We start from the raw sequence: 26,186 nt of genomic DNA, 5'->3' as shown, positions 1-26,186 counted from the left end.
CAGGCTTTTAAGACTAATTTGGCACTTTTCTCAACACTATCGAATGACACACCACTGACTTCAAATTCTCTCATATAGATGTACATATGTTTCATTATTTTGCTGTGTGGCGTGAGTCACACAACATGCCTTCATTTCATTAAGTAATAACACTATAGAGAGACAATAAAATAGGTATTTTTTTTGTTCCATTGACTACGAAACGTGATAGTTTTATATTTACCCTTTAAGCTGAACTTAATGAGTTCTTAGCAGCATTGACCGTATGATCGCTGAATGCTCTGTGATTAAAATCCATCTCTTTTTATCTGTACCTGCTGTAACCTTCTGTGTGTAATCGTCAGTAGCCACATGCTTAAGGGATGTGACTGTAACTCTATGGAAAGCCACCAGGTAAAAAAACATCTGATGCGTAGACCATACGTACCTGTCATGTTCATAGTGAATACTCAACATGTACTCTACACATTGTCAACATGAAAAAAGTGTGAAGAAATTAACAGCTAAACAACACTTAGAGTAGATGTGTACTACAAGTTAACAATGTCACAGTCATATATGTGCATATGCATAGATGTCATGGGATTTTGAACCTGGTGGCTTTCCATATTGCTTATTTTAGTTGAATTTTTGAATAAATTACGCAAGAAACCCATCGAGTCTAGTCTGAAGTAAAAGGAGAACCTTTGGCAAGCAAAGATAAGAAAAAGGTGCTGAAGTGTTCATGTGCTGCATTGCAAAAAGCACAGCTCAAAAATGTAAACGAATGGCCCTTTAGTTTTTAGAGATGCACCGATACTGGAAAGAAGCAGTTTGAATGACTAGGGAGAAATTTAAAAATATTTTTTTAACAATTTTTGTTAATTCAGCAATAACTTAGTTCCTTTTATTTGTTTTAGTTTTCGATTTGTGGTCAGAATTTTACATGCAAAATGCTCTCTGTGAGAGGTCTAATTGAAAAAGTCTAGAGAATCATGATGGAGAAGATACTTCCTAAATTTAGTATACTTCCATTTAGACTGCATACTGACAAGAAGATTCTCTCTTAATACCATCAGCATATGTTAAGCTGGCTCTCATGATAGCAATATTTCAGTTGTTCAGTTTAAACTGTAATTTCCTAAATGATTAATACACATTTATAAAGACCCAAAGGCTGATTAGTCAAGAATAGAGCATCTCTGACAGAATATCCTGAAGTCAGACTAGGCAGATTTTATTAATTGATTAACTAACTAGTGGGGAAAGTTACATTTTTAACCCATGAGCTGTAGCCCTCTTTTCATCTCTTGTTTAATGAGCATAAACCTGAACCAGTTTTTGGTTAGACTTGCAAAAAAACAACCTAAAAATTTGTTTTAATGTAACTTAACTTCAGTTTTAGATGAATAGATTTAGTTTTTAATTGCTTACGTGTAAACGTCACTGCCTTTTAAAAAACACCCATTGTAGCTGTTGGTGCCGTCCACACAGAGCGTGTAGCCTGGAAACAAATAATGAATAAACACTTTCCTAAACATCTCTGCAAAGCAACACCAACCTTTAGTCACTAGGGGCACTACACCTGTAACTTCCATAATTAGTGGCCCTGAAAATAACTAGAAGAGCTGCATCATTACACAATTAAACAGCCTCCCTTTTGGAAAAGAAGATTGAAAGGTCATGGAGTTGATTTTAAAACAAGGCCACATTCATCCCTATGGCTTAAATCCCATATGAGAAGTAAATTTCGTTCCATTATTGATGCAAGCAAAGAATACGATTTATAAATGGAAATTGGAAACTAAATGTGAATGTGATTTATAAAGCGCAATTCGAAACACATGCAATTTTTAAAACTCAGTCTAAAAAATTAAGAGAGAAATTTGAAAAAGCATAATGCATGAAAAAGAATTTTGATTTTTTTTTTAATAAATAAAATAAGAGTAATTGAAAATACGAAACCTGAGAAAGTTGCCTTTTTTTATATGACTTTTTAAAATTCTTTTCATCTATTTTAAAATTTCCATGTACAAAACTTGTTCTTTGCTTAAAAAGTTACGATGGAACATAAGAACCCAAAATATATCTGATTAAGTAAGTTTCATATCTGTTTTACTTCCAAACCACAGTTACCTCTGGGTCACATGACTCATTCAGTGATAGATCCCATCCACTTTATTTATACAGGCAAGTTTTTGATTAAAGTAAACTGCTTGGAGCATCGCTACGCACCAAGTGCTTAATATTTACCAGATAAATTGTTTTATATATCTTAAATTAAGCTAATATTTGGGTCGAAAGCCACAGCTCTTAAAAGTAGATATGAATAAAACCTCTAATTACTGGTCAGAGCTTTCAAAATAAAAGTGGAAACCGACCCAACAGATTCTGATCGGTGCATCTCTAATTTCTGTCGTTTACTGAGGTTTTCTGATGGCTCCTAATGATTCACAGATCGTTAAAATTGAAAGCGTAAAAACAGTCAAGAGTAGAAAGAAAGTTGCTTGATTTAAATGTAAAAGTTTTAGAATAGCTGAAACATAATTGAATTTTGACACCATGAAGGGATCTGTGGCCTGTCTTTTGCCAGCACCGATAAAAGTACTTTTAAAATCTGCTTTATATGGTCAAACTGACAAAAGGTTTGCTTAACTTTGACCATGAGTGTATATATGAATGGTCTCTCGGTGATGCACTGCTATTTCTTGCCCAGCAAGAGTTAATCATTCCTTTCATAGTGCAAATGCCATCATTTGAAACCAGAACTGGAACTGAGTGGAAGCCTTCAGCGCCTTTTGGAGCCTCGGGGCCCCCAGAGTCCCTCTCTGGCTGTTTGCACTACACTCTTTGACCAGCAGAATCTGTCACACAATCTTATGTTTCTGTTTCAAACTGTAGCAAACCGACAGAAAAAGGTGGATAAAAAAAAATCTGCCAGTTTATGACAAAAACATCTCATTTCTGCTGTAAAATAAGTTACAAAAAGGTTGAAATAAAAATCTTTGTGTACAGTACTAAAATCCTAACCTAGAGATTTTAAAATTAAGAACCACATGTTAAGTCTATAAATACCTTTACAAATATACATGTTAATTATTCAAATAAAACTTTTCTAAATGATTCAATGTTTTTAACGCTCAGACAGTGTCTTTCATCCTCAAATAAAATTATTTCTAAATGTTCTTTTTGTGTCTTTTTACGTACATAGCTATGGACAGCGATATCATACATATTTGCATTTATATATTTACAATACACCACTTTCTAGTAATAGAAAAAAAGAATTCCTCCAAACGCCAAATGTTCTTATTACTGAAAGGCCCTGAAACTTTGCCTCATGAGGAGTTTGTTCGGAGGCTATTCCAAAATTGTTCTTAAGATGTAAAGATGTGGAAAGAGAACACTGATGAAACCAACTCTGTAGCTGAATGTCTTCAACTTTTCCAAGTTGAGTCTGGTTTTTCTGGCGACTTCTTGCAGGATTAGCTTTTAAAGTCATCCATGGGCTCCTTTCGAATGAGACCAATCGAACGTCCTCCTGCACCCCTTGAAATGCCCTTTGTGTCCTCCTCTAAAGTTTCCCATGGAGGTTTAATCCCAGTAGGCACGGAATGGTTTCACCAAGCAACCGTTTGTAGCAAAAGACTGGCCAGAGTATAAAAATAGAATTTCATTCCTGACAAGAACGCAAAAATGGTTCATCAGCAAAAAAGAGAAAAAAAGTCCTTCAGTGTCCAAAGTGTCTTTTGGGGAATTAAAGAAGGAAAAACCTAAAGACAATGCCAGACCAAGAGTTTAAGACGAGCTCAGAGCTGCGGAAGTATTGCATGAAGTCTTTCTTTCCATAACTTGAGGACTCTGGAGTCACTGAGAGGTGATTATTTGTGACAAACTGAGAGCGGAGAGATCCAGACCTGACCTCCAGGAGTTCAGGTTTTATGTCCTTATCACACCGTTGCTGGGGAGCTGTTTGGGAAGACAGGGCTCATCGGGCAGCGGGTCGTGGGCGAACACCGAGTCATCTCCGGAGGAGCAGGTGCTGTTGGAGTCTTGACAGGTTGGGGAGTACTGCTCGAAGGGTACTGACAGGTCCAGGTACTCCTGTCAGAAGAAAGCTCAAAGGTTAGACTCGGATGTCATTATCAATCCCTTCTGTGCCCATATATGTAGGAAAAGTATCCTGCATGAATAAAACCTTGTAGATTTTTAGGGTTTGAACATCTAAAGTCCATTTATTCAGTGCCTTAAAAAAGTATTCATCGCCCTATGAGCTTTTTCCCATTTTAATTTTGATTCCATTACATGCACTTAATGATTTCATGTTACAGAGCACCAGACAAAAAGCGGTGTCTAAATTTCAAGTGCATGTAATTGCAATTATGCTTTTCTTCCAAGATACAATATATAAAACCCACCTTCCAGCAGGACAAAGATCTTGACCCAGGGCTCCAAAACCTATTCAACCAGTTTATATGTGCAGAATGTGACTCATATCTGTTGTTTTGCAATGTGAATTCAGTGGGAAGAACCAATGCAGACCTATAATAAATTTGTCACTATTTTTTGCCACCAAACAGGAAACAGCAGCAGTTTGCAAAGCAGACAGAAGCTGCAATAGTAACTGCTAAAACTGATACAAAAATAAATAACGTTGTCCTAAATAATTGTCCTAAAATAGGCGCATTGACCCTTAATTTAAAGAGAGAGATAAGATGATCCGGCAATTCAATGAGTACTTTCATTCTTAAAACAAGATTATTAGATATCATGCACTTCAAATACTATTACAGGATTCTTTTTTTCTTAACTTGAATGTAAATAATCTTATTTCATTGGCAAATATTCTTACCTTCCTGCTCAAATCAAAGGAAATATACTTTGCTTGGCTTCTGGTGCACACTTCAAACACAACCCCCACTTCTCCATGTTTACTGTTTTCTGTGTGCAATGATCATTTAATGTTTTTAAGTGCATGTAGCTCAGTTTGAAGCTGCAAACAGTTCCCACTGATGTCAGATACAGGCCACATTTTAAAGGTAATGGGAACGACAACAGAAAATCTGGTCTAAAAAAAAATCATATTTGAGCATAAAGACCTGCAGTTTTAATGCAGCCTTAATCATAGTGGTTGGAATAGCCCTGGGGGTTGGCAATTCCAGTTCATAAAACCTTTAGATTTTTCCTAGGTCCAACATCCCTGAATCAAATGGCTGAATTACCTCCTCAGAGTCCTGTTAACTATCCAGTTACTTCATACAGATAAGTTGGGCCAAGGAGGGGTCAAAAAGTTGCAGATTACCAACCTTGAGGAACTGGATTTGCCCACCCCAGGACTAGCCAAACATTTCACTCGAGTAAAAAGTATGAAAGAAAATGTTTTATCAAAAAGTTACCAAAGTAAATGTAAATAGTCACAACCCACCTCTGACTAATATGAAAAATGGCTTTATGTTTAATTTAAAACATGAGAAAAACTAAATTTGTTCTGCTTACAGTTATCTTTTATTTCACTAAAAATGAACATTTAGCCATTTTTTTTCTTGCATCAGGATCAATCACCCTTGCAATATTGCCATTCATTGAGACACTTACATCTGTGGAGGTCATTGATAAAATCCGGTCCAGATCTTCTACCAGCTGTCTGAACGTGGGCCTCTGAGACGGGACGGCGTGCCAACACTCCCTCATGATCATGTACCTGTAAACCCAGACAACGAAGCGCTGTTATTCTGCAGCTGATGGATTCAAGTTAACGACAAACATAAAAATCGCTGATCCTGCTGATTTAATATTGACAGTCTTATTCCAGAATCATGAGGAGTTCAGCTTATTGTTAACATTGTGATGAAACAATAAATATGTCAGACACATACAGGTCATGCGTGCAATTGGCAGGTTTGTCCATCCGATGTCCTTCTTTCAAGAGTTTGAAGAGTTCCTCCACAGGGATTCCCGGGTACGGTGAGCCTCCCAGAGTGAATATCTCCCATAACAAAACGCCGTAAGACCATCTGAGCAACACAAAACACACACAAAACAAACACTTATCACCAGGGTCGTAACGTTTGCCTTGAAACTTTAGGCTTGTGTGGGTGACGGCTAACTGTCCATGCAGTTCAAAGTCCTTTTAGTTAGAATCCCAAAGAAATACTGGACTCTTCTCAAGCTTGATAAGTCCCAAAGCAATGTGGTGTAATCCCTCCCCCACCTGTTGCTGTCATGCTGGCTAATGGAGGGCAACTACACATTCTCATTTGTGACAAAGATTGCGGCTGAAATATTTAAGCTCACCAACCACTTTTTAGTTCTCCCTATTATGACCTTCTTCTCAAAAAAACCCAACAACAAATAAAGTTATGTGTATTTATATAAGGTACTTTGTTTATTCAATATTTATTTAGGGAATTAATTTTGTAGGCAAAAAGGTCTGAGATGATTTTATTTTAAAGGACTGTTTTGGAAACTGGACTCTTAACTTCCAAGAAGTTATAAGAACAGTGTTTGCATTGACATAGAAGAACATTTGGTGACAAGCTGGTGATGAATAAAAAGCAGAGACCTTTGAGATTTATAGCTTTTTTTCCTTCGGATTGTACAGCTAATAAGGTATTATATTAGTTTTTTTGGTAAAATAAAGTTTTATAAACATTATTTCCCTATTCTTTTAAGACAAACCCACAACACTGATATTGTTTCTTTATTTCAGATCCAGTTCCTGCACTTCATCTCCGTCACTGACACATGTCCATGTCCAACCCCCTCCCCTTAATATTCCCCCAGTTCAAGTTTAAGTGTCTGGGATCAGGTCACTGAGGCCTCCACTTCTGACTGCTGACTGATCCTCTTTGGAAGGGTCCCTTATGGTCCCCCTGCATATGGTGGCTCACTCAGTCATGACCTGGTCAGGTAGCTTGCCCTCTACAGGTAAGAGGGTGTTCCTAACTGAAGAGGAGTTTAAGTATCACAGGGTTCATGAGCGGGGGGAGAAAATAGCAGGTGATCGACAGGCGGACCGGTCTTTTGTGGTGAAGACATTTAACAGTCAGTATATTCCTACCCCCCTTATGGTTATGACGAAGAGAACAATATTCTGATTGTGAGTTGAAACTGTAAAAAGGAAGATTTTCCTTTATCAAACATCAATCTTTGTCTTGGGGGAGATTTATTGATTCTAAATAACAGCACATTAGCATAATTATGAAAATCAGTTGGATATCCTAACTGCTTCTGGCGCTGGGGATTTGTGAAAATTGTGAAAAAGAAAACATCAAAAACAGAACCAAGGACAGCCTGTGTTTGTTCTGTTCTCCTTTCTGACCCGGACACTGATAACTTTCAGTTACTGGAATTACATCATCCTCATGAGACCAACAAAAAGACACAGAAAGCTAAAGAGTGGTTCCTCTAACACCTTCATCAGACAACCAGCAAGGTTCAAAATACTGATTCTGAAAAAAGTCATTAGGCTGGTGATTTAGTGGAGGCTGATCGCTCCAGTTTTCACAGATATTATTCAGAACAAATGGGGAATTTTTATGGATTGTTTCCAGCTGGGAGCTAATCTGTGTTTGCTGCTCCTCTGAGATTTCTCAGCAGGTGGACTACTGGGTAGTTTTAAGTTTTCAGTGTGATATTTTCTTATTTTAAAGGAGTACCAGAGACTGCTAGTCTCGCAAAGCAAATTAAAAACCAAAAGATGCTCTTTCAACTTAGAAACACTTTTGGCAATAAACAGAGAGTACATTTCCATCCCATCTAATGTTCCATCCACTACCTATTGTGCCTCTAAACCAAGCCATCATGTCACATCCTTTCTACTTCTATGGCAGCAGCTTTATAAAACTATTGAATTATTTCTAAGTCATAAAAAAAGTGAGGGGAGGTGATCGCATAATGGGCATTCAATTAACCCAGGCTGCTATTGTTGGGCTGTTCATCTTTTGAATCCCAGTTCCCCCTCCTCCCTTTAATCTAATTATCCATGCACTGATCTGCAGCCTTATTCGGCCAGGCCGGCTGGTCCACCCTCTGACTGGGGAGCTGGACAGAAGCCAACAAGAGCGGAGGAAAAATAGTGATTAACAGTTTAAGGCAAGTTGTGCTTGACAGGTCTATGTGGAAAAGAGACGAGAGAAAAATGAGGCACAGCATTTTATACTCAATGCAGCTTTTCCCAGCTGTGCATAATATTCTGGCTGAATCTAGGGGGGCGTGTAGGGCACAGACCGCAAACTTACAACACCACACTACACGTAGAAGTAGAAAACAGCTACTTCTAACATTTGCTTAAAAAACGTGCAATTTAATTCAATTAAAAATACTTAATTAATCCCAAAGGGAAATCATATTATGTAGTTGGTTTGATTTTCCAAGAGTCGTAGATGTTGATAGCTATAGGCAACAAGGACCTTCTATAATAAAGAGTAGTGAATCATCTGGAGATTACCATTTGTGAAATCATCACCAGAGGTTTTCCAGCCTCTTTAAATCTCTTTAGGCTCTTATGTATGCAGAAAGCATAACCCATTGATGGAAGAGATGGCTTCTATTTCCTCCTCTTCTTTCATCTCTTTGCTCCATCTCTACATCGTCTGCTCCTCCTATTCAAATCAACTGCTTCCAGGTGTGAAAATGATCCTTGCATTATTTATTATGCATCATAATAAATATCCAAAAAGAAAATAACTGGGAAAATCCTTCCAGTTGCACACTATCCAACACAAAAAAGTAAACTGATCCACAAACAGAGAATCTAAAGTTCTCTTAAAGAAAATCATAAGAATCAAGCAAGCAGAGCTACTCGAACATGCAAATGTAGTATGTATTTACATGTTTGTGTGTATTTAAATATTGATCAGTTACTAAGCTGCATATCTATCTATCTATCTATCTATCTATCTATCTATCTATCTATCTATCTATCTATCTATCTATCTATCTATCTATCTATCTATCTATCTATCTATCTATCTATCTATCTATCTATCTATCTATCTATCTATCTATCTATCTATCTATCTATCTATCTATCTATCTATCTATCTATCTATCTATCTATCTATCTATCTATCTATCTATCTATCTATCTATATATATTGATATAGATAGACATATATAGATATTGAGTAAATACTAGAAGGTGTGTTGACTGAAATGTGACTAAACATCTAATTAATGTTAGTGTTTAGAGCTTCTCCAGGGTTAATTCAAATGTTTGAAGTGTATCAGACTTTATGCCCAAAAGTCAAAGGCCCTCCGCGGTGCATAAGGATAAACTGGCTCAGAGTGACTACTGTATAAAGGGAGAGAGGAGGGGGATTTGGAGTCTGTAATCCAGACCTGCTGAAATAACAGAGAAGGCGAATTCTCCCCTAAAGCCGTTCCCAGTCTGCAGTAATCAAACGGCCTGGCAGTGTTGACAGGGGCCCTTGTTTGGCTTGGATGGCTGTGATGGGGACACAGCGTCTGGCTGTAGCTGGTCGGGGGAAAGGAACAGTTTAGGCAGCCGGAGCTACTGCAAGATAGATTGACTTTGTGACCTCCCTGTCTGAAAAGGCCCGTCTCCTTTACATCAGAGCCAAAACAAATAAAGTCTGAGGTGGTAAAAGGTGTGTTTATCTTAGAGAAGTCCGGCCTGAGGGAGCACCTTGCAATAAATCCACAGTTTTTTCTTATCTCCCTATCTTTTGGATTTAGCCTGATATAATAGGAGCGAGATGCTGGGGCTCAGGCATCTTTCTGTCTTTGTCTTTGTCTGATGTCGTTTTAGAGATTTAAGAACAAGCTGTGCTAGAAAAGCAGAGCCCGCGAATCCACAAGATGATGGGGATTTACCAAGCGAAGGCAGCTAACAGCAAACAGGAGATAGTTGGCACAGGAACCCATCGGTTTAATATTCACATGCTTGACGCTAACGTGCCCAGTCACTACATTTCAACACCCGCATTCCTCCGCTGTACAGCAGCTCCACATGAGTGGGCAGTCGGCATGTGACAGTTAGTTTTTGCAAACTCACACATCGCTCTGGTGCGTGTAGACCCGGTCGAACAGTGCCTCTGGAGCCATCCATTTCACGGGCAGACGACCCTGAAACCAGAAAAAAAAAAGTATAATAGAACCGCTTTTGTCAGCAGAACCTTTCTGTACCAATCAGACAGAAAAAAACTCAACCCAGTCACACAATCTTGCTTCATACACTGTCAGCTAATGGCTGCTAAAATAAACCAGCCTGTTTGTTCTAAGCTGATCAGTCTAAACATTGCAGTGGAGAATATGGGGTAAGATAACGGTCATTAAAAACATTTCCGTAGGTGTGAAATATTTCTGAATGAAAGCAAATAATCTAAATAAATGTAAGATTTTTTTGTTTATTGTTTTCATCTACATACATGTTACATCAGATTATCATCTGTGGGCATAGAAGATTAGAGGCCACAAGTACAAGTGACATCTTAACAAGTAAAAATTCCAGATTTATTAATACGGATCACAACTTTACAAGAAATGATTCTACAAAGTTGATCGACTACCGAAATTAAAAGAAGAGAAAGATGAAAACCAAACAATTGAAATTGCGGTATATCTTTGCTGAAATGTTTTTGATGCACAAGCAGTGTAAGGTTTGATCAATTGTCCTATTTTCCTTTTCCTCCTCCTTGTTTAAAGATTATTGCTGAACAACCAACAGATGCTTTATCACGACAAGCTGGTAATATATAAGAGCACCATAAGGTGTTGTTGATTTTTTTACTCGTAAATTTGTGATCTGTATCAGATTTTATACAAAGATGCAATTTATTCATAATGGCAAAACTTCTACTCTTACAGATATAACATCTGATTTCACAAGTATGTATGTGTTGACAACAAGATACACATCTTAAATTCAATTACCTATTTTCAGTCACATAAATTTAGACAACTAAGACAACATGGAATGCTGTAAAGAAAGAAAAGAAAAACTGCACACATTTTATGGTATTTTTTGTATGTGTCAGACAGAAAGTAGTGCATTGCAAAAATGTAAATGTAATTAATTCTATTTTCTTGAAATAAATGTATTTTGTGATGTTTGAGCAGGTAGGTAAGGCAATTTGCCAGTGGAGCAAGATGATTTAAATGATTTAAAATAAGAAAAAAACAACAACCCTATTATCTTATTTGAAGTGCATTCTATCTAATAATCTTAAGGCTAAAAATACTAATTTCATCGGCAGATCATCAAATTTACCTTGTCTGTTTTTGAATTGTTTTTCTTTTAGTCATCTTTTAGAACAGTTTTTACAGTGAAAGGCATTTTCTCAAATCGGATGACAAGATATACCCTAAAATAAATCCTGTTACAGGCTGCAAGAAACTTATAATCAGGAGTGCAGGTCAGTTTACATCATGTGCCACTTTGTATTCTACAATGTAATCTGCTGTAGCAGAAATGCAGCGACAGCTAAATCCAATAAGATAAAGATGAAATTATTATGAAAACGTACATTTGTGGTCTTTTTGTAGTAGTCTATGTTGTGCACGTCTCTGGCGAGACCGAAGTCGGCAATTTTCATGACGTTGTCGTCCGTCACAAGAACGTTTCTGGCTGCCAGATCTCTGTGGATACACTATAGGGAAAAACAAAAAAAAAGATGTAACATATTTAATAGTATTACAAATGACATAAGAGATATATTTCATATGTGTAAGAAATATACATGTTCATTTGTTTTCCATTTGTTTAACTTGACTTTCTAACTTGACTTTCTCCTGTCATGGAAGCACTTTAATAATCACAGTTTAAGGGTGCATCCTTACAACCTTTTAAACTTTTTAGATTGATATACTAAGCAAACGTTGATTCTTCTAGATTATATATCTTCTTATAAGAAGATTGTACATGAAATAAGTGCAATAAGCTTCTGGTACAGTAAGACAATTGAACTTCAAAAGAATCATGATATATATGGTCAAAACAAGGTAAGGTTCAACATGTTGTAATCATGCTAATTGCTGAAAAAAGAAGAAACTAATAATTCTTGGTCACAAATCTTTGATTAGAACATCTTTACTGCCTCAGCTTTTAAAATGATGAATAATACATTGAGTATTTCCAATATTGTTGTAAAACCATATTCTGCATCACCAATTAAAGCTACAGCAACTGCAACCTGAATGTTTTCCTGAATTTTATCGAATCAGTGACGTATTTGTTTGTATTGCTATAAAACAGAATCCTTCACATGTAATAACCAAAAATAAATGATTCACAAAGTAGGAGAGAGAGAGAGAGTGGTGGGGCTGACCTTCTGCGAGGCCAGATACTCCATGCCTCGGGCGACCTGATAGGCACAGGACACCAGGTCTTTAAACGTGAGCTGCTCGTCAGGGATCTTGCAGGTGTCAAAGGAGTAATCCATGCCCGGAGGACGCCGTGCCCTGAGGTACTCCCTCAGGTTCCCCTTTGAAGCATACTCAACCAAGACGTAGAGAGGGCCTACGAGACAGAGAATTGCTTTTCAGATATCTTTTCCCTCTAGGAGTTAATATTTCTCCATTTTATATTGAGGCTCACCATCTTGAGTGCATGCTCCCAACAGGTTGATGATGTTCTTGTGTTTGCCTATCATCTTCATCATCTCCATCTCTGACACCAAATCTGACAAATCTTTATCTGTTGCATCATCTGGGAAAATAAATAGTGCCAGTATCAGAAACATTGCTGATATCTCTATTTATTTTTGGTGTCTGTATTAGACATTATGTAAATATAATATTCTTTTAAGGGCAGGTATGGTGGTAGGTAACCTTTTAGCATCTTCACAGCAACGGTCAGAGGCTTGTTGGGCTTCTCCTTGTCAATGCCGACGGCCTCTGCCATGACCACCTGACCAAAGCAGCCTTCCCCCAGAGGTTTACCCAGAGTTAACCTGAAAACACAAATCCTTTTAATCCCCAAACTCTTGACTACTTGCTTTAAAAATTCCCCATAACCTCCACAATGGCTGAAAGGTGTTTTCCATAATATAACTTGACAGCTGCAGTGTTTTTATTGGCATTTTATGTTTAAAACCAACTCAGAGTAGTGCAAAAATACAAATGGAAAAAAGAGTGTGCCTTGCTTTTTTTTAAGTTCAGAGTCCTATACTCCAATACTGCTAGAAAAAATGTAGAGCAGATAAAAGCATTTCCACCTTAATGGACACTCTGGACAACAGGCTATCAATAGGCTCACAATAAATCTGGAGGAGCAGCAGAGCTCAGGTATAAGAAATCATAAACAATTTTAGGGTCCATTTATTTGTATAGCACTTTAAAAAAACAGATGATGACCAAAGTGCTTCACTTTGAAATAAAACAAGATAACAACAATATGAGCATGAAAAAATAAATGTTCTTTATAACTATCATAATGAGAAAAAAATTTAACAGCAAAGAATCGACACTGTCTTGCTTACTTTGCAGATATGTTTGAACTTCATTAGCAAAGCAATGGAAGAGGATATTATCTTTGGGGGACCCCACAAGTCAGGAAGCCTTAGAAGAACATCTCCTAAATGAAGAGACAAGCTCCTATTCTTCAGGTGGGATTCAAACCCAGATAAAACTTTGCCTTTGATACCAACCACTTACTCAAGCCTGGGAATTAAAATCCTTTGTTCCATTGGAAACTAGCGCACACCTTAATGTTTTTGTTTTATTAAAAAAAAATGTAAAGAAAAAAAAATATATCTTTTTATGTTTTGTAAAAAAAAAGAAAAGAAGAATACCATTTGTGTTTTTTCTTCTATTACTAAAAACTCGTAGAATTTTGTCATTGTATTGTGACATATCAAAAAGTTCAAGAAGTCGGACTATGTTTGTATTAATTTTTTTACGCAGACAGCTACACAGCACAGAACAGGTTCCCTGCCCTGCTAAAACATATCCCTTAGTGCTGCTGTTCCTTCTCACCTTGTACGGGGAAACTCCCATTTAGGGTCGGAGGGCAGCTCCAGCTCTGAGACGTTGGCCAACATGGGCCCATCACTAGATGACAGCCGAGCAATCCGGACCAGAGGGGTGTTTGAGTTCATGGAGGAGTTAGAATCCAAGGAAACCTGCTTGGGTGCAAAATAAAAAAAATATCTGTTATAGATTCTGAAAAAAGTACAACACACCTAAACAAGGAGGTAGAAAGAAAAGTGAATTACTACATTCAGTCTTTATTTCGTCATTTGACTACATTTTCTGCTAAAATCTTCCCTTTTTGATCATAAACACGCTTAAAAGATCTAAAATTAATAATAGGGTTAAATCATAATCCAACGAGAGGGTTACTGAGACTCCATATACAATCCTATAGCAGGGGAGGGTGAATGTTTTTAATCCAGAACCTCCAGACTGATAAACAGAGAGGGAGCAAGAGCCTGACCCCTTGCTCACACTGGCTCCGGTGCGGTTACTGAGCCGACGGAGACCGCAACTCCCGCACACCCCCTCTCACACCGCCCTTTTGACTACGGTGCGGTGCGGCTCTGCGGCTCCGGCAACAGGTCCGGAGATTTAACAGAAGTTCACTTGAGTTCACGTAACTTCACGCGATAACACGGCCCAAATAAAGGATTTTTGCGAGAGCTTGTTGCGGAGGGCTCCGGCACGCCGCAAGGATAGCTTTCTTGCGGAATTTTCTGCAGCGCCGGAGTGTCTCGGTAACCGCAGCCGGACAGCTCAGCAGCCGGTGAGAGAGGTTTACGTCTTTTTAATGACTTGGAATCACTGCGGCGCTGCACCCACCGCACCGCAACGGTAAGACCGGAGTCGGTGTGAGCCTGGGGTGAGTGCAATATCTGTCTTGCAAGTGGCAGGATAGAAGCTTTTGCCCAGGAGGTTTTAGAAGTAATAACCACCTAAAAAAAATACAATGAAATTAAATAAATCTAGAATAACACCGACATCAGGACCTATCCTGAGTTCTGCACCTTGAATGCAGTGTCTTTGGTGGATGCAGATCAAGGGGCGTTGAGAGATCCTGCAGCACATTTCGATGCATCCTAAAACATTTCGAGCAGTGTGTTTTGACCTTCCAAGTTTTGATGCACATCAACCAATCAGAGAAGCTTATATGGTAGCTGGCAGGGAGACAGACGCTGTATCCAAGCTGTGATCTCTGTTTACCTAGAGCTGTCAGCATAAAACATTTATATAAAATGGAAATATATATCTAAAGGTCTTCAACTCTGATAGATTAACATGAAAAGCCATGAGATGAGATGAGATCTCCAGCAAAATATTGTTTTACTGGACTGTGGTGAATCAGTTAAGAAATTACCTGCATAATATATGCAAAATTGCCAATGTAGTATGTAAGATTTTATATTCAGTTTTTCATGTTTCTTACCGCATACCTAAAATATGCTTATATTGACTTCTAACCGCTACGATCAGAACCATGAAATCTCTAATTGCCTGGGCGGCTGAGGGAGCTATTGCTGGATTCCCATTGACCGCCTGCCCTACTGGTATATGGGCGATTACTGCTTGGAAAAACTACCGAATATCTTAAACCAGGATAATAATCCTGATGAACTGACGGCACAGAAGATGTTTTAAAGTCTACTCTCTCACTTAAAAACATCTTGAAACCGCCTCTTTCCCACTCATCATCCCTTTATGGCATCTACTGTTGTACAAAGGAGTCCGGCATTGAAGCGTGTGACTTTAATAAGCACAAACATCTAAGATGAGGCGTTGAATATCGTTTTGCTAAAGATGAAAGTTTTTTTAAGGTAACTTATAAAAGCATTGATTAAGGCACTTTAAGACCCTTCCCAATGTTGAGGACCTCTGGTGTACATTAGAGCATTTCAAGACGGACATCCAGAGCTGGCGACCACTTCTGCAAATGGAGGAATTAGAAGTGTGTGAAAGGGTTTGGAGGCTGGTCAGCCATCTATATTCATCATTGATCTCCAGCTTAAGATTTTAGGTACTTTCTCTCACCTTTCATCTTACAGCTTCGGGGTGGGGGGTGGGGAACTGAGTCCTAGGATTTTGATAAATATGTTTGTGTCAGTATACTGAACCGTCCCCTTTGGGGGAAAAAGGGGGTGCAACGCCACCTACTACCTACAACAAGTCATAACTGTAGAATATGAGAAATATGACTTTAGAAAGCAAAAAAAGAGAACAGAAAAAAAGCTACAGTTCTAATTTGAAGCATGAAAGTAATATCTGACAGAACATGCCTGCAGGTTTACAGGAGATTTACTTTGAGTTATGAAAAGAGAGGAGAGAACTTGGAGATTAGCCTTACAAAATTGAAGCAAAGATTATAGAAAAATGCAATAAGAACTTCCCCTCTGCTGCCTTATAAGACCATGCACTCGAAGGTGGAAAAATTAGAAAGGACTGTCTGATAATCCTCCTGACTCCAAAAAAGACTCTTCGTTATATCTCAGAAACAGAATGCTTAAAGTAAAAGAATCTCTGCTTTGTTGTTTTCCAGGAACGCTTCTAGAAGTATAATTTGAGGTTAGCAACCTGTCAAGTACAAAGCCAGGCAGCTGGAATTTGATCAAAATAGTTTTACAGCATATATTCTGGACACAGAGTCCCGAATGTTGGTTCCTTTATGTCTAATGTCTTATTGCTTTTTAACAATAGAGAATTTTCTCTACTATAAAGGAATAGAATTAATTGATAAATATTGATTAATTCAACCTTGTTTTGAACCAGTTTCTGATTCCATTTTTAAACATAACACGATTTCGGTCAAAGTTTCCTTCAAGACCTGACTTTGTTTTTCTGAATGGAGCCTTGGATCTACCTCCAGCTTGTTTTAGAAGCAGCCCCCAGCAGGAAGAGACATAAAGGATTCTTCCAATTGCAGGTTGTGCTGAAGCAGCTGCTTCAACTTTCGTGTTTCTCTCCAAACAGTTGAGTGTGAGAGAGTGTGTGTTACACACACGGTGAAATCTAAAACTGACACTGACAGTTGGAGGAGGGCATAAATATCCATGTGCTGAATCTGCTCCAAGATAAATGTGAACACATGTCACCAGTGATGCCTTACAGTATCCCAGCAGGACAAGGGGAAGATCCATGACAGACAGGTGTGTGATACATGACTGAGTCCATTTGTGTGTTATGTAGAATCTGGAAATGAGTTCAGTTTTCCACATTTTGCGCTTACTAGGGTTGCTGAAGATACCATGTTAGTTTAGTGCAGACCCCAAGGGAGTAGCGAGACACCAAGTGCAGGGTCACATGATGCTTTCATTATTGTGATCTGATTTCTGAGGTATATGGAGGGCAAAATATACAATGAAATACATAATTGTGAATAAAGTAAATAGAAAAATGTATAATTTATTTATTTATCAAATACAGTAGTTCCCAAAGTGGGGGTGGTTAGACAAAAAGTGGGGTGTCTGAAGTTTTTTGACAACTGTGATGTGGTTCCTGAGACATACGGAGCGCCAAGATCTATTATCAAATACAAAAATGTGATTGAAAGAATCAAATTTGAATTTCTCAAGGCATAACTGTGAAGTCCAATAGAAATAATGCAGTTTTTGATTTTTTTCCAATTATTGCTGATTGTTTTGAGTGAATTGCGCCAGTATCAATAGCAGCACCTTTCCCTGCAAATAAAGCTGCAGGTCTTTTGTCGTCTGAACTGAAATTCAATTTCAAATTCAATCAGCTTCAAATTATTGAAGCTGATTGAAAGAGATAGGTCTGCTGACAACAACATTAAAAACACAACAGATTTAGATTGAACAGGCTTTCTATCAGGATCAACCAGTACTTAGCTTTTTCTACTGGCCCAACTCTGACTACCTTCTCTGTCCCTGAAGAAAGGCATCCCCACAGCATAATGCCCCTACCGCTCTGCAACTCTGTGGGGAAGGTGCTTTTAATGGTGCTGCTTTTACACTAATAAACCCCTGAAGCCTTTAATGAAAAGCTGTAGCTGCAGGTGACCTCTAAAGCAGATTTGTGGCCCAGGATTTTACTTATAGGTAAGATTACAGAATACAATGCAAAAACTTATCCAAAAAGGCATTATTTAAAATAAGAGTGGTATTTGGCTTAATTTGAGATGATAATTATGATCTGCCAACTGAAAGAGTAGTTTTGCACAAAAACATAAGATATAACATATGCACTTGGAATAAGAAAACAAATTTCTTTTGCCTTATTATTTTAAAAGGAGTTTATCCTATTCTGTTTGCATATTGTCTAAAAGGGAAAATACAGTTTCAAGAAAAAACTCACTTAATTACATTTTAGTTTTTCCAGTGAATAAATAAATGCCATGTAATTAATATATTGTTTGTTCTTTTTAGATTCCTGGATAATTTGCACAATAAAAAAATAATACCTTAGAGAGGTGAAGATATGGGGTGTGAATACTTTTGCTGTGAAAAATATAAATTTGGACTTATATCTGCTGGAGATTGTTTTTTTTTTTTTTTCAACCTAATGATATATAACTTCACTCTGATTTTCTGCATCCAATTGGACAAATCTAAACAAGTAAGAAGAGAGAAAAGGAGTTGGAAGATTGTGCAAATCTTGTATCTACTTTCTGTTACCTGTCTCTTAAGGGGGAACTTTGACAGTTTCTGCACAGGAGGTGTGGGAAGAGTCTTCTGCATGGTCATCCTCATGCGGCAGAGGAAGACGATAACTACGGCGAAGACGAAGAGCACGCAGCCTGTCAGGTAGATGAGGATGTCGGCGTAGTAGTCATCTTTGCTTGAGTTCACTGCTTTCAAAGGAGGGGGTTCAAACACATTAGAGACATTTTAGCTTTCAGAGTCCAAAAATCTACTTCACTTTTTCTTTTAGTCGCAGAAACAAATCAGAAACCAATTTTTTTCAGAGTAAAGAAACATGCATCACCACTAGTTTAGAAGTGCAGCAAGTAATTATAGCTGTTTCTCCTCATAGAAGCAATTACAGTCTTTAACATAAAGCACAGGGGTATTTTAAGCTGTCTCATAGCCTGAAGATGTTTGAAGAGATGATTTAAAGTGATCAAAAGCTAGAAAGGCTTTCAATTTCATGCCTTGTCCTTTCAAATAAAAGCATAATAACATGTACTCAACAAATTCTAACTGTTGGTAATGATGCACTAAAATGTACAGTAATCAGATTAAAGAGCAATGCAAAACATAACACTGCATAAACACTTCAGTAGACATTTGCCTGAGAGAAAGATGAAAGAGATGAACAAGAATCAACAAGAGTCCCGTGTAGTAAAGAGGGATATACCTGGAAGCACCGTCAGCCAAGCGGAGTGGTGAGCAAAGCCGATTGAATTCCCTGCCAGACAAGTGTACTCTCCCGCATCCTCAAAAGACACATTGGTCAAGAAGAGAACCTCTAGCTCCTTATCTGTTGTGTTAATACCGGCCGTCTGTGGAGGATGAAAGGGGCATAGAGACAGAAGAGGACAGAGAGGAGAATCCATGAGCCCGAAGGATTTTTAGAGTAAACACCCGACACAACCTGGAGAAAAGGAGAGGGCCAAGGAATCAGCTTTGCTGCCACCACCAGCTTAAGAGACACCAAAGAGGCCCAGATACCACGCTGTGAGAAAAAAGGAAAACTTTTCATCTGAGCTCAACTGAATTATATATATATAGATATTTTCAAGGGTCTGTAGGGCTTTTTCCAATGGAAAATTCAGACGCTACCTTCAATCGAGGAAGATTGGTAAAGGTCAAAGGCTTGAGTATCTGTGAGTTATTGAGAGCAGAGCTTTTAATGGGATTTATTTAACAGCACAGAGTGGTAAAAGATAAGCACTTTCAAACTGAGACACTAACAAACCACGAAAAATACAGCAGAGGTAAAAAAAAAAAACTTGGGAGAAAATGGTATAAATATGGCCGCAAAGAACTCCACAAATGGGCAACCACATTTTGACGTCCAACGATACCCTATTTTTCTTTAAGTTAGCAACAATGGCCAAAAGCTAATTTAAATCTTGTCGAATAATCTAAAACAAGATACTTGCAAATTAATATTTCAAAATTTAAAAAGAAGTTTGGAATTAGGAAATAAATGTATTGCACATTTTAAATTTATTGTAAATGGCGAAACAAAACATATATGTACATATAAAAGCAATTTTATATATACGCATAAAAAGAGGATTTTATAATCTTAAATGTAATGAGTCTCAGTTGACGTTTATTTCAATAATCGATTAATCAGGATTAATGCTATTTATAGTTTCAACCTGATATCACCTGAGCTATGAGTTTTTCAACATTAACTAACATTAGAGCAGTATGGAGGAGTCAAAGTGCCTCAGTAATGAATGTTGCCATCACAGCGCTGTGCTGCATACTTTGATGTAAAAGCCCATTAATATTGGTGGTGAATGCCTTCTCTGGGAAATCAATAATAATCTGTGTGTGTGTGTTTGAAAAAGATCTGGTCAGTGAGGGTTTTATAGCTGGCTTTTAGGTTTATAGTGCGTTTTGTGTCAGGGTGAGCCTTTTGAAGCCATCGTCATAATTAAGAACGCAATGTTGTGTTTGTTATTGATTAGGGTCAACATGGCCCTTTGGAGTTAGAATGAATGATAGCTACTCACTAGCAAGATGTGATTATATCAACTCGTTTGACGGATGTGTGTCTGTGTGGATGTTTGTGCTATTAGCAAGTCAAGCAGACCCACAACCAAGAGGAGCATTGCAGGGGAGGGCAAGCAGCGGAGAGCATCAGGTGTGGCGAAGGTGGCTCCGGCCGAGAGCTCAGTATTTACCTGGTTTGTGTACCATAAGCCAGAAAGCTTTTTCCGACGTGCCTACAAAGTTTGAAGCACGAAGCCAGTACTTCCCAGCATCTTTATCTGTCACGTTGGACAGTTTCAGTCTACTGTGAGTCACTTTGTGTTTACTGACATTACTCTGTGAAAGGAAAATCAAGAGGCACAGTGAGGTATTGTCACAAAAACCTGCAGCAGCTAAAGAAAACCTTTTATTGTATGAGCTGAGCTGACTGAGCAGCCGTAACTGTTGGAAATGTCAGCTTGGAGATGAAGTCTTTAGGGAAATTGTGACTAAAATATTTTACAGGAAGTCAAAGAACAAAAGATTTGACTTAGACTTGCAATTTAAAAACTCAGGTGTGGTATAAAATCTCATACACATTAATGCACCTGTGATTACATACCAGCTCTAAGCTGCCCTCTATATACCTCAACTATTAACCCAGTGAAACACATTAAAGAGAAATCAAATTGTGTTTTAATGCTTGCTAAATAAACATTAAGGGTTTGACTCTTCTCTTTTGGCATGCAGAACCACTGCTTTGTCGTAAAGCATTTTTCCAGGCACCAAAGATTAATTCAGGCGGATCTTACAAAAAAAAAAAAGAAGAGGGACCCTTCTCAAACCCTGAGCTGTGTTTAAATGCTGCAGTCTATGCCACACATAGGAAAGTATATCATGTCTGAATGAGCTGTGGTTAGTCCAGATAGAGAGGCACACACTAGTTTCTGTAAATACTGTTTCAATTATGCGGTGGTCGAAAAATAGAGCCTGGAGCCGCAGTCTGGGCCAACAGACTTGCTTTCCCCCTCTTCACACTGTCTGTCCCTTTGCTTATCCATCTCTTGACTTCATCTTGTTTTTTCTAATAAAAATAAATCACTTTCTCACACTCTCCGTAAGTCTGCTGGATGATTTATAAGTTAACTTTTTTTTATTGAGCGCTCAGAAGGATTTCTTTGCATGAAAATTTACATCAATTAAACTATTGACAATTTAAATGCATGGTAAATGAATAACCAACTGCAGTCATGGTTATGTAAAGGTAGCATAAACAGGGGACGCTTGTTTTTGTTCTAGTTCTAAAGAGCGAAACGACATAAAGATACGAACACTTAAAAGGATCCATTAGTTTTAACAACAGACGTTATTTGAGAAATACTTTTTTAATACAATATTTTAAAAATTTTACAAGACGTTTAGCTTTAATTAATTAAAATCAAATAGATGTCTGTGCTGCAATGCACTCTGGGTAAATGCTAGTTACTTCAGGGCTAGTTTCTCATTTATTTTCTCAGGAAATACATGAATAACTTTTAACACAATATATTTTAGTACGCTTAGCATTTTTGGGGAGGGAAAAATGTAATTTAGGTATTTTTTTTCTAAAATTTTTCATAAAATATAGGGTGACCCGGATGTATATCTGGATGCAATTAAGCAAATATGATTTTTTTTTTCCTGCCACGAGTGTCAGTAGCTTTTTACATTAATAGAAAAATCAGAACATAGTTAAGCCAACATATTAACTAGTCCTGGATCCCTTTAGAAGCTATTAACGCTAGATAAAATACCAGACATTTTCTTAACTATAGTAGAAATAATAATAGCCTTTATGTTTTAAATAGTTCATAATTATATGTGTTTTTGTTTAAAGCTAAAAACCTTTTTATTAATACAAAATATAACATTTTAATCCAATTATAGTTTGAAGAAATGGATTTGGCTAATATCTGGTGGAAACAGTGGTTATTCTAAAGGCTTTTCATTGTTTTACATTTTGGCCACCTATGACATTAAACTTTATACACTGATTGCTGTTCTTTTAGAACAGTTTTGTATTGTTATTTTTAGTTTTTATAAGTATTGTTAATTTTTCATTCACTCTTCAAAAGCAATTCAAATCCCTTATAAAACTTTAGTGTCATTAAATGAAACCTTTGTATGGTTAAGGGAGAATCATAATTTATTCAGACATTGATATTTGAGACAAAAGCAAAACAATCGATGACTACAGCTGTGGAAAAATGCTCTGTCTCTCATTCTAGCTCTGCGGTCATACCCCTTTTTGTCTCTTTTCTCACACAAGCCTTCATCTAACCCCAGCCCTCTGTCACACGTTCACTCTCTCCCTGCTGACTTTGCCCTTCCTTCAGTATCCCAACTCATTTTTTCCATGGCTTTTTTGGGTGCCTCTTTGCTCTCTCATTCTCTCCTCCTCCTCAAACCACGCGACGCAGCACATCTGACGGCAGCGGCGGTTAACTGAGCCTGTCTCCCTCCCTGCGTTGCCGCCACCACAGCAGTTAGCTTAGTCCAAACCAGATGTTTGTTTTTATTTCTTCTCTCCAGAGGGAAAGACAAAAAAAAAAGCTTGGGGTGCAAAAGCCCTGTTGGTTTGCGACAGGAGTCTTCCAATTTTGAGTTAATAATGGGTTTAAGTTTTTTTGTCCTGAAGAAACATTTTATGCTCTATTCCTGAGAACCAAAGCTGCTTATGAAACGAGACCATCTAGTAATTGGACATTGTGACGGGAAAAATCTTCCAAAAGAGCATTGAGATTATGCAGAGAAAGAGCAGAAATGACTGCTTTGATTTGCAGCAATATCATTGCTTAATGGGTTTACAGTTTCACAAACTCCAGCATCTTGTAATGATGCTTTAGTGTTAGCAGAAAGATGAGCTCTTCAATTAAATATGGCTCAGTAAACTTGTGGGTCCTGTAGACCCACCTTCTGCAAAGGCTGGTTAAAAAAGACATCTGGGGAAAAATGAACGGAGTAAAATGATCACGAGCTGAGCCTGGCTCCAGGCAGACTCATCTGAACCCACCTTTAGTACGTTCACATAGGGAGCGCCGTCAGGACCGTAACGGCTGCCGTTCACCTCGATGTGTTTGAGCCATTGGATGTGCGGCTGAGCGTCACTATAAACCTTACAGTGAAACTCCACGTTGCTGCCCACCACCACTGTCTGATTGGCTGGCAGGCCGGCCTGCAGAATTGGCCTGTGAGGTGATCGCTCTAAGGGAGACATGGACATATTAATTAGGCAAGAAATAATGTAACAGCTATATAAGGTTTTAAACCAGATTGGACAGATAAAATATTTCCTGTATTATAAGAAGCCCTAGCTGAAAAATGAAATCTTAACCCCATAGGAAAAACAGGAGCTGTTTGTGCCACATTTAAGATCTAGTTATTAACATTTAGAATAATTCTATTAAAGCTTTGTCCAATTAACACGGCTCTTAACAAAGTGAGGTTGCCATCAAAATGAACTCCCGAGTGGAGCAAGATGATATGGCAAAAACTAACATCAGAATATATATCTTAAATCTAGTCAAAATGTTATAATTTTGATACAAACAAAATAAAAGCCTAAAGAAACTGCCCTCAACACAAAACCTATGACCTTTATTTTTGTCATTTAAAACTTTTAGAAATTATGCTTTAAAAAAATTAAACTTATAAAAAAAAAATACAGAAGTAGAAGTTTACCTAAAACATCCAGCTGATAGGTGTGGCTTATAGTGCCGTGCTTGTTCTGCACCACACAGGTATAGTTTCCCCGATCAGACGGAACAGCACTTTCCATCACCAAGCTCCACTGCTGATGTCTGAGCTGAAGAGAGAAGGGGAGGGGGGTTGTATGTGTCATTACAACAGTTCAGATTAGAAAGTCCGTCTACAGTAGTCAAATCCTTCTAAGATGAAGAAGAAACTTAGTTTATTTTTAAAGGATTGAATACTATCATGCATCTTTGTAGAATGGGCTATTTTCACATTGGATTTCTTTGATATAAAAGTGTTGTGTAAAATCTATCAAACGATTTTTCTTTCTCTGCCTTCAGTGAGTACAGAGGTTTTTTTTTTTTTCTCATTTGCACCTCTGAAATTGGTTCCACTCTACTATTCAAGAGCAATCCATCGCCGCAGACTCAAAGGCTAAATTTTGCACAGTAATTCAAACCAGGTGCAGCTGAAAAGCACAACAGACAGACAGACACTAAGTTGACAGGCTCAGAAGGCGGACGAAAGGAGGACTTAGAAACCCAGGCGCAGTGAAGTGAGAGCAGAAAAAGCTGCAACGCATCAACAGGGGGAGACTCCGCTGGCCAGAGGGGGACGACCTGCGTGGTTTTGGGGAGGCGGCGTGCGTCGCAGATGCCACAGCTGGCCAAGAGTGGGGTGAACTTCTCCAGAGGAGGTCAGAATAACTAATAAGGGGAGTGCGTGATGTCAACAAGGTGACTTTTTTCAGGGTGGAACACTTAACCTCACCTGAGAAGGAAAATGTGCGGACCCAGGAAGTACTTTGTTTTGGTTGGGGGCGACATGCAGCCACGCGTCTGCAGGCCACATATCCCTCTCTCCACCCTTCGTCTTCCCTCTATGTATTAGAGCACACACTTCTTCACCCTCTCTCTTGGAGGTGCATTCGGAAAATAAAGCAACAGTGTAAATATTATGCCTTAGTGTGCTTCTTTTTTTTTTTTTTTCGCAGTTGCATGGTAACATAAACCAGGCCGCCCACTCAGCATTGGCAAATGGTTTTTCTGTGAAATGGCTGGCTCCACCCAGTCTACCCCCTTTTTAGAGATGAGGAGTCAAACTCAAGTCAATGGCTGCTCTCATGAGCAGATGAGTGACGCCTTGTGCTGTGGTCGCTGAGGGGGGAGAAGAAAAAGTGGTGCATGAGAAGGGAGGAGGCTAAAATGTGGTAAAATATGAGCTGAAGCTGATATTCAGTAAAAGCCAGGACCACCAACAGAACCGGGGAGGCTATAATCAGAGCTATGCCATACATAAACCATACTTTCTCTACTTCTGGGACTTTGATGTGCAAAACTTCAGTTTAGTAGTTAAGTTTTGACCGACCCTGCAAATTCTAAATCACATATTGCTTTTAAAAAGGGCATTTCATCACTTTATTTTTACATTTTGACACATGTGTTTTAATGGGGTTTTATATGATACAGTAGTCCAACATAAATAATGGAAGTGGAAAAGAGAATAGATACATTTTTTGCTTCTTTCATTAAACTGTGGTACTATGAAGCTATGAAGAACTATGAAGAGCGCTCTGCTTTCATGAATAAATATTCACTCAAATTCAACCACTTAAGCCTTAAGTTATTTCAATTATAATCTGCCTGTGAAAGTTAATAGATACAGTTATAAAAGGTGTGAACTTTTCGTCTTGCTCTGGTTACATTAAAGTTGAACTTAAACAGCTGTAATTCATGCGAATACTGGTTAAACATGCAATGACTCCAGTGTAGTATGGCTTTGTAGATATTCTGGTATACACCCAGTCACTTTTTGTTTAGTATGTGCAAGTTGGATTAAATATTATCAAAGGTAAATAGAACATTAATTTGAATTTATACGCCAGTGACTCACTCTGGTTGTGTGAGTGAATATTGCCTTTCCGTATATATTGAC

The 26,186-nt window shown here is 38.1% G+C and overlaps 1 protein-coding gene across 9 annotated transcripts in view; it reads right to left on the bottom strand.

The window, feature by feature from the left end:
- Positions 1–2,649: 2,649 nt before the first annotated feature.
- The window catches only part of fgfr3 (fibroblast growth factor receptor 3), a 73,473-nt gene continuing 49,936 nt past the window's right edge, over positions 2,650–26,186 (bottom strand). For 2 of the 9 annotated variants that reach the window (XM_038304682.1, XM_038304690.1), the window contains exons 6-18: positions 24,240–24,363; positions 23,572–23,762; positions 19,228–19,372; positions 18,540–18,721; positions 13,918–14,063; positions 12,772–12,893; positions 12,539–12,649; positions 12,270–12,460; positions 11,469–11,591; positions 9,998–10,068; positions 5,856–5,993; positions 5,575–5,680; positions 2,650–4,083 (exon numbers count right to left, since the gene is read on the bottom strand). In XM_038304682.1, the coding sequence (XP_038160610.1) occupies positions 3,919–4,083; positions 5,575–5,680; positions 5,856–5,993; positions 9,998–10,068; positions 11,469–11,591; positions 12,270–12,460; positions 12,539–12,649; positions 12,772–12,893; positions 13,918–14,063; positions 18,540–18,721; positions 19,228–19,372; positions 23,572–23,762; positions 24,240–24,363 (1,815 nt within the window). In that variant the 3' untranslated portion in view covers positions 2,650–3,918. Of the gene's footprint in view, positions 4,084–5,574; positions 5,681–5,855; positions 5,994–9,997; positions 10,069–11,468; positions 11,592–12,269; positions 12,461–12,538; positions 12,650–12,771; positions 12,894–13,917; positions 14,067–18,539; positions 18,722–19,227; positions 19,373–20,731; positions 20,877–23,571; positions 23,763–24,239; positions 24,364–26,186 lie in introns of all 9 variants that reach the window. The other 7 variants (XM_038304684.1, XM_038304691.1, XM_038304683.1 and 4 more) reach the window with 6 other exon arrangements.

This window comes from Cyprinodon tularosa, unplaced genomic scaffold (assembly GCF_016077235.1).
Source record: "Cyprinodon tularosa strain WSP-4 unplaced genomic scaffold, ASM1607723v1 ctg54, whole genome shotgun sequence".
In the NCBI taxonomy this organism is placed as follows: Eukaryota; Metazoa; Chordata; class Actinopteri; order Cyprinodontiformes; family Cyprinodontidae; genus Cyprinodon; species Cyprinodon tularosa.
Note: the sequence above shows the minus strand (reverse complement) of the source record. Positions and strands in the feature narration are given on the sequence as shown.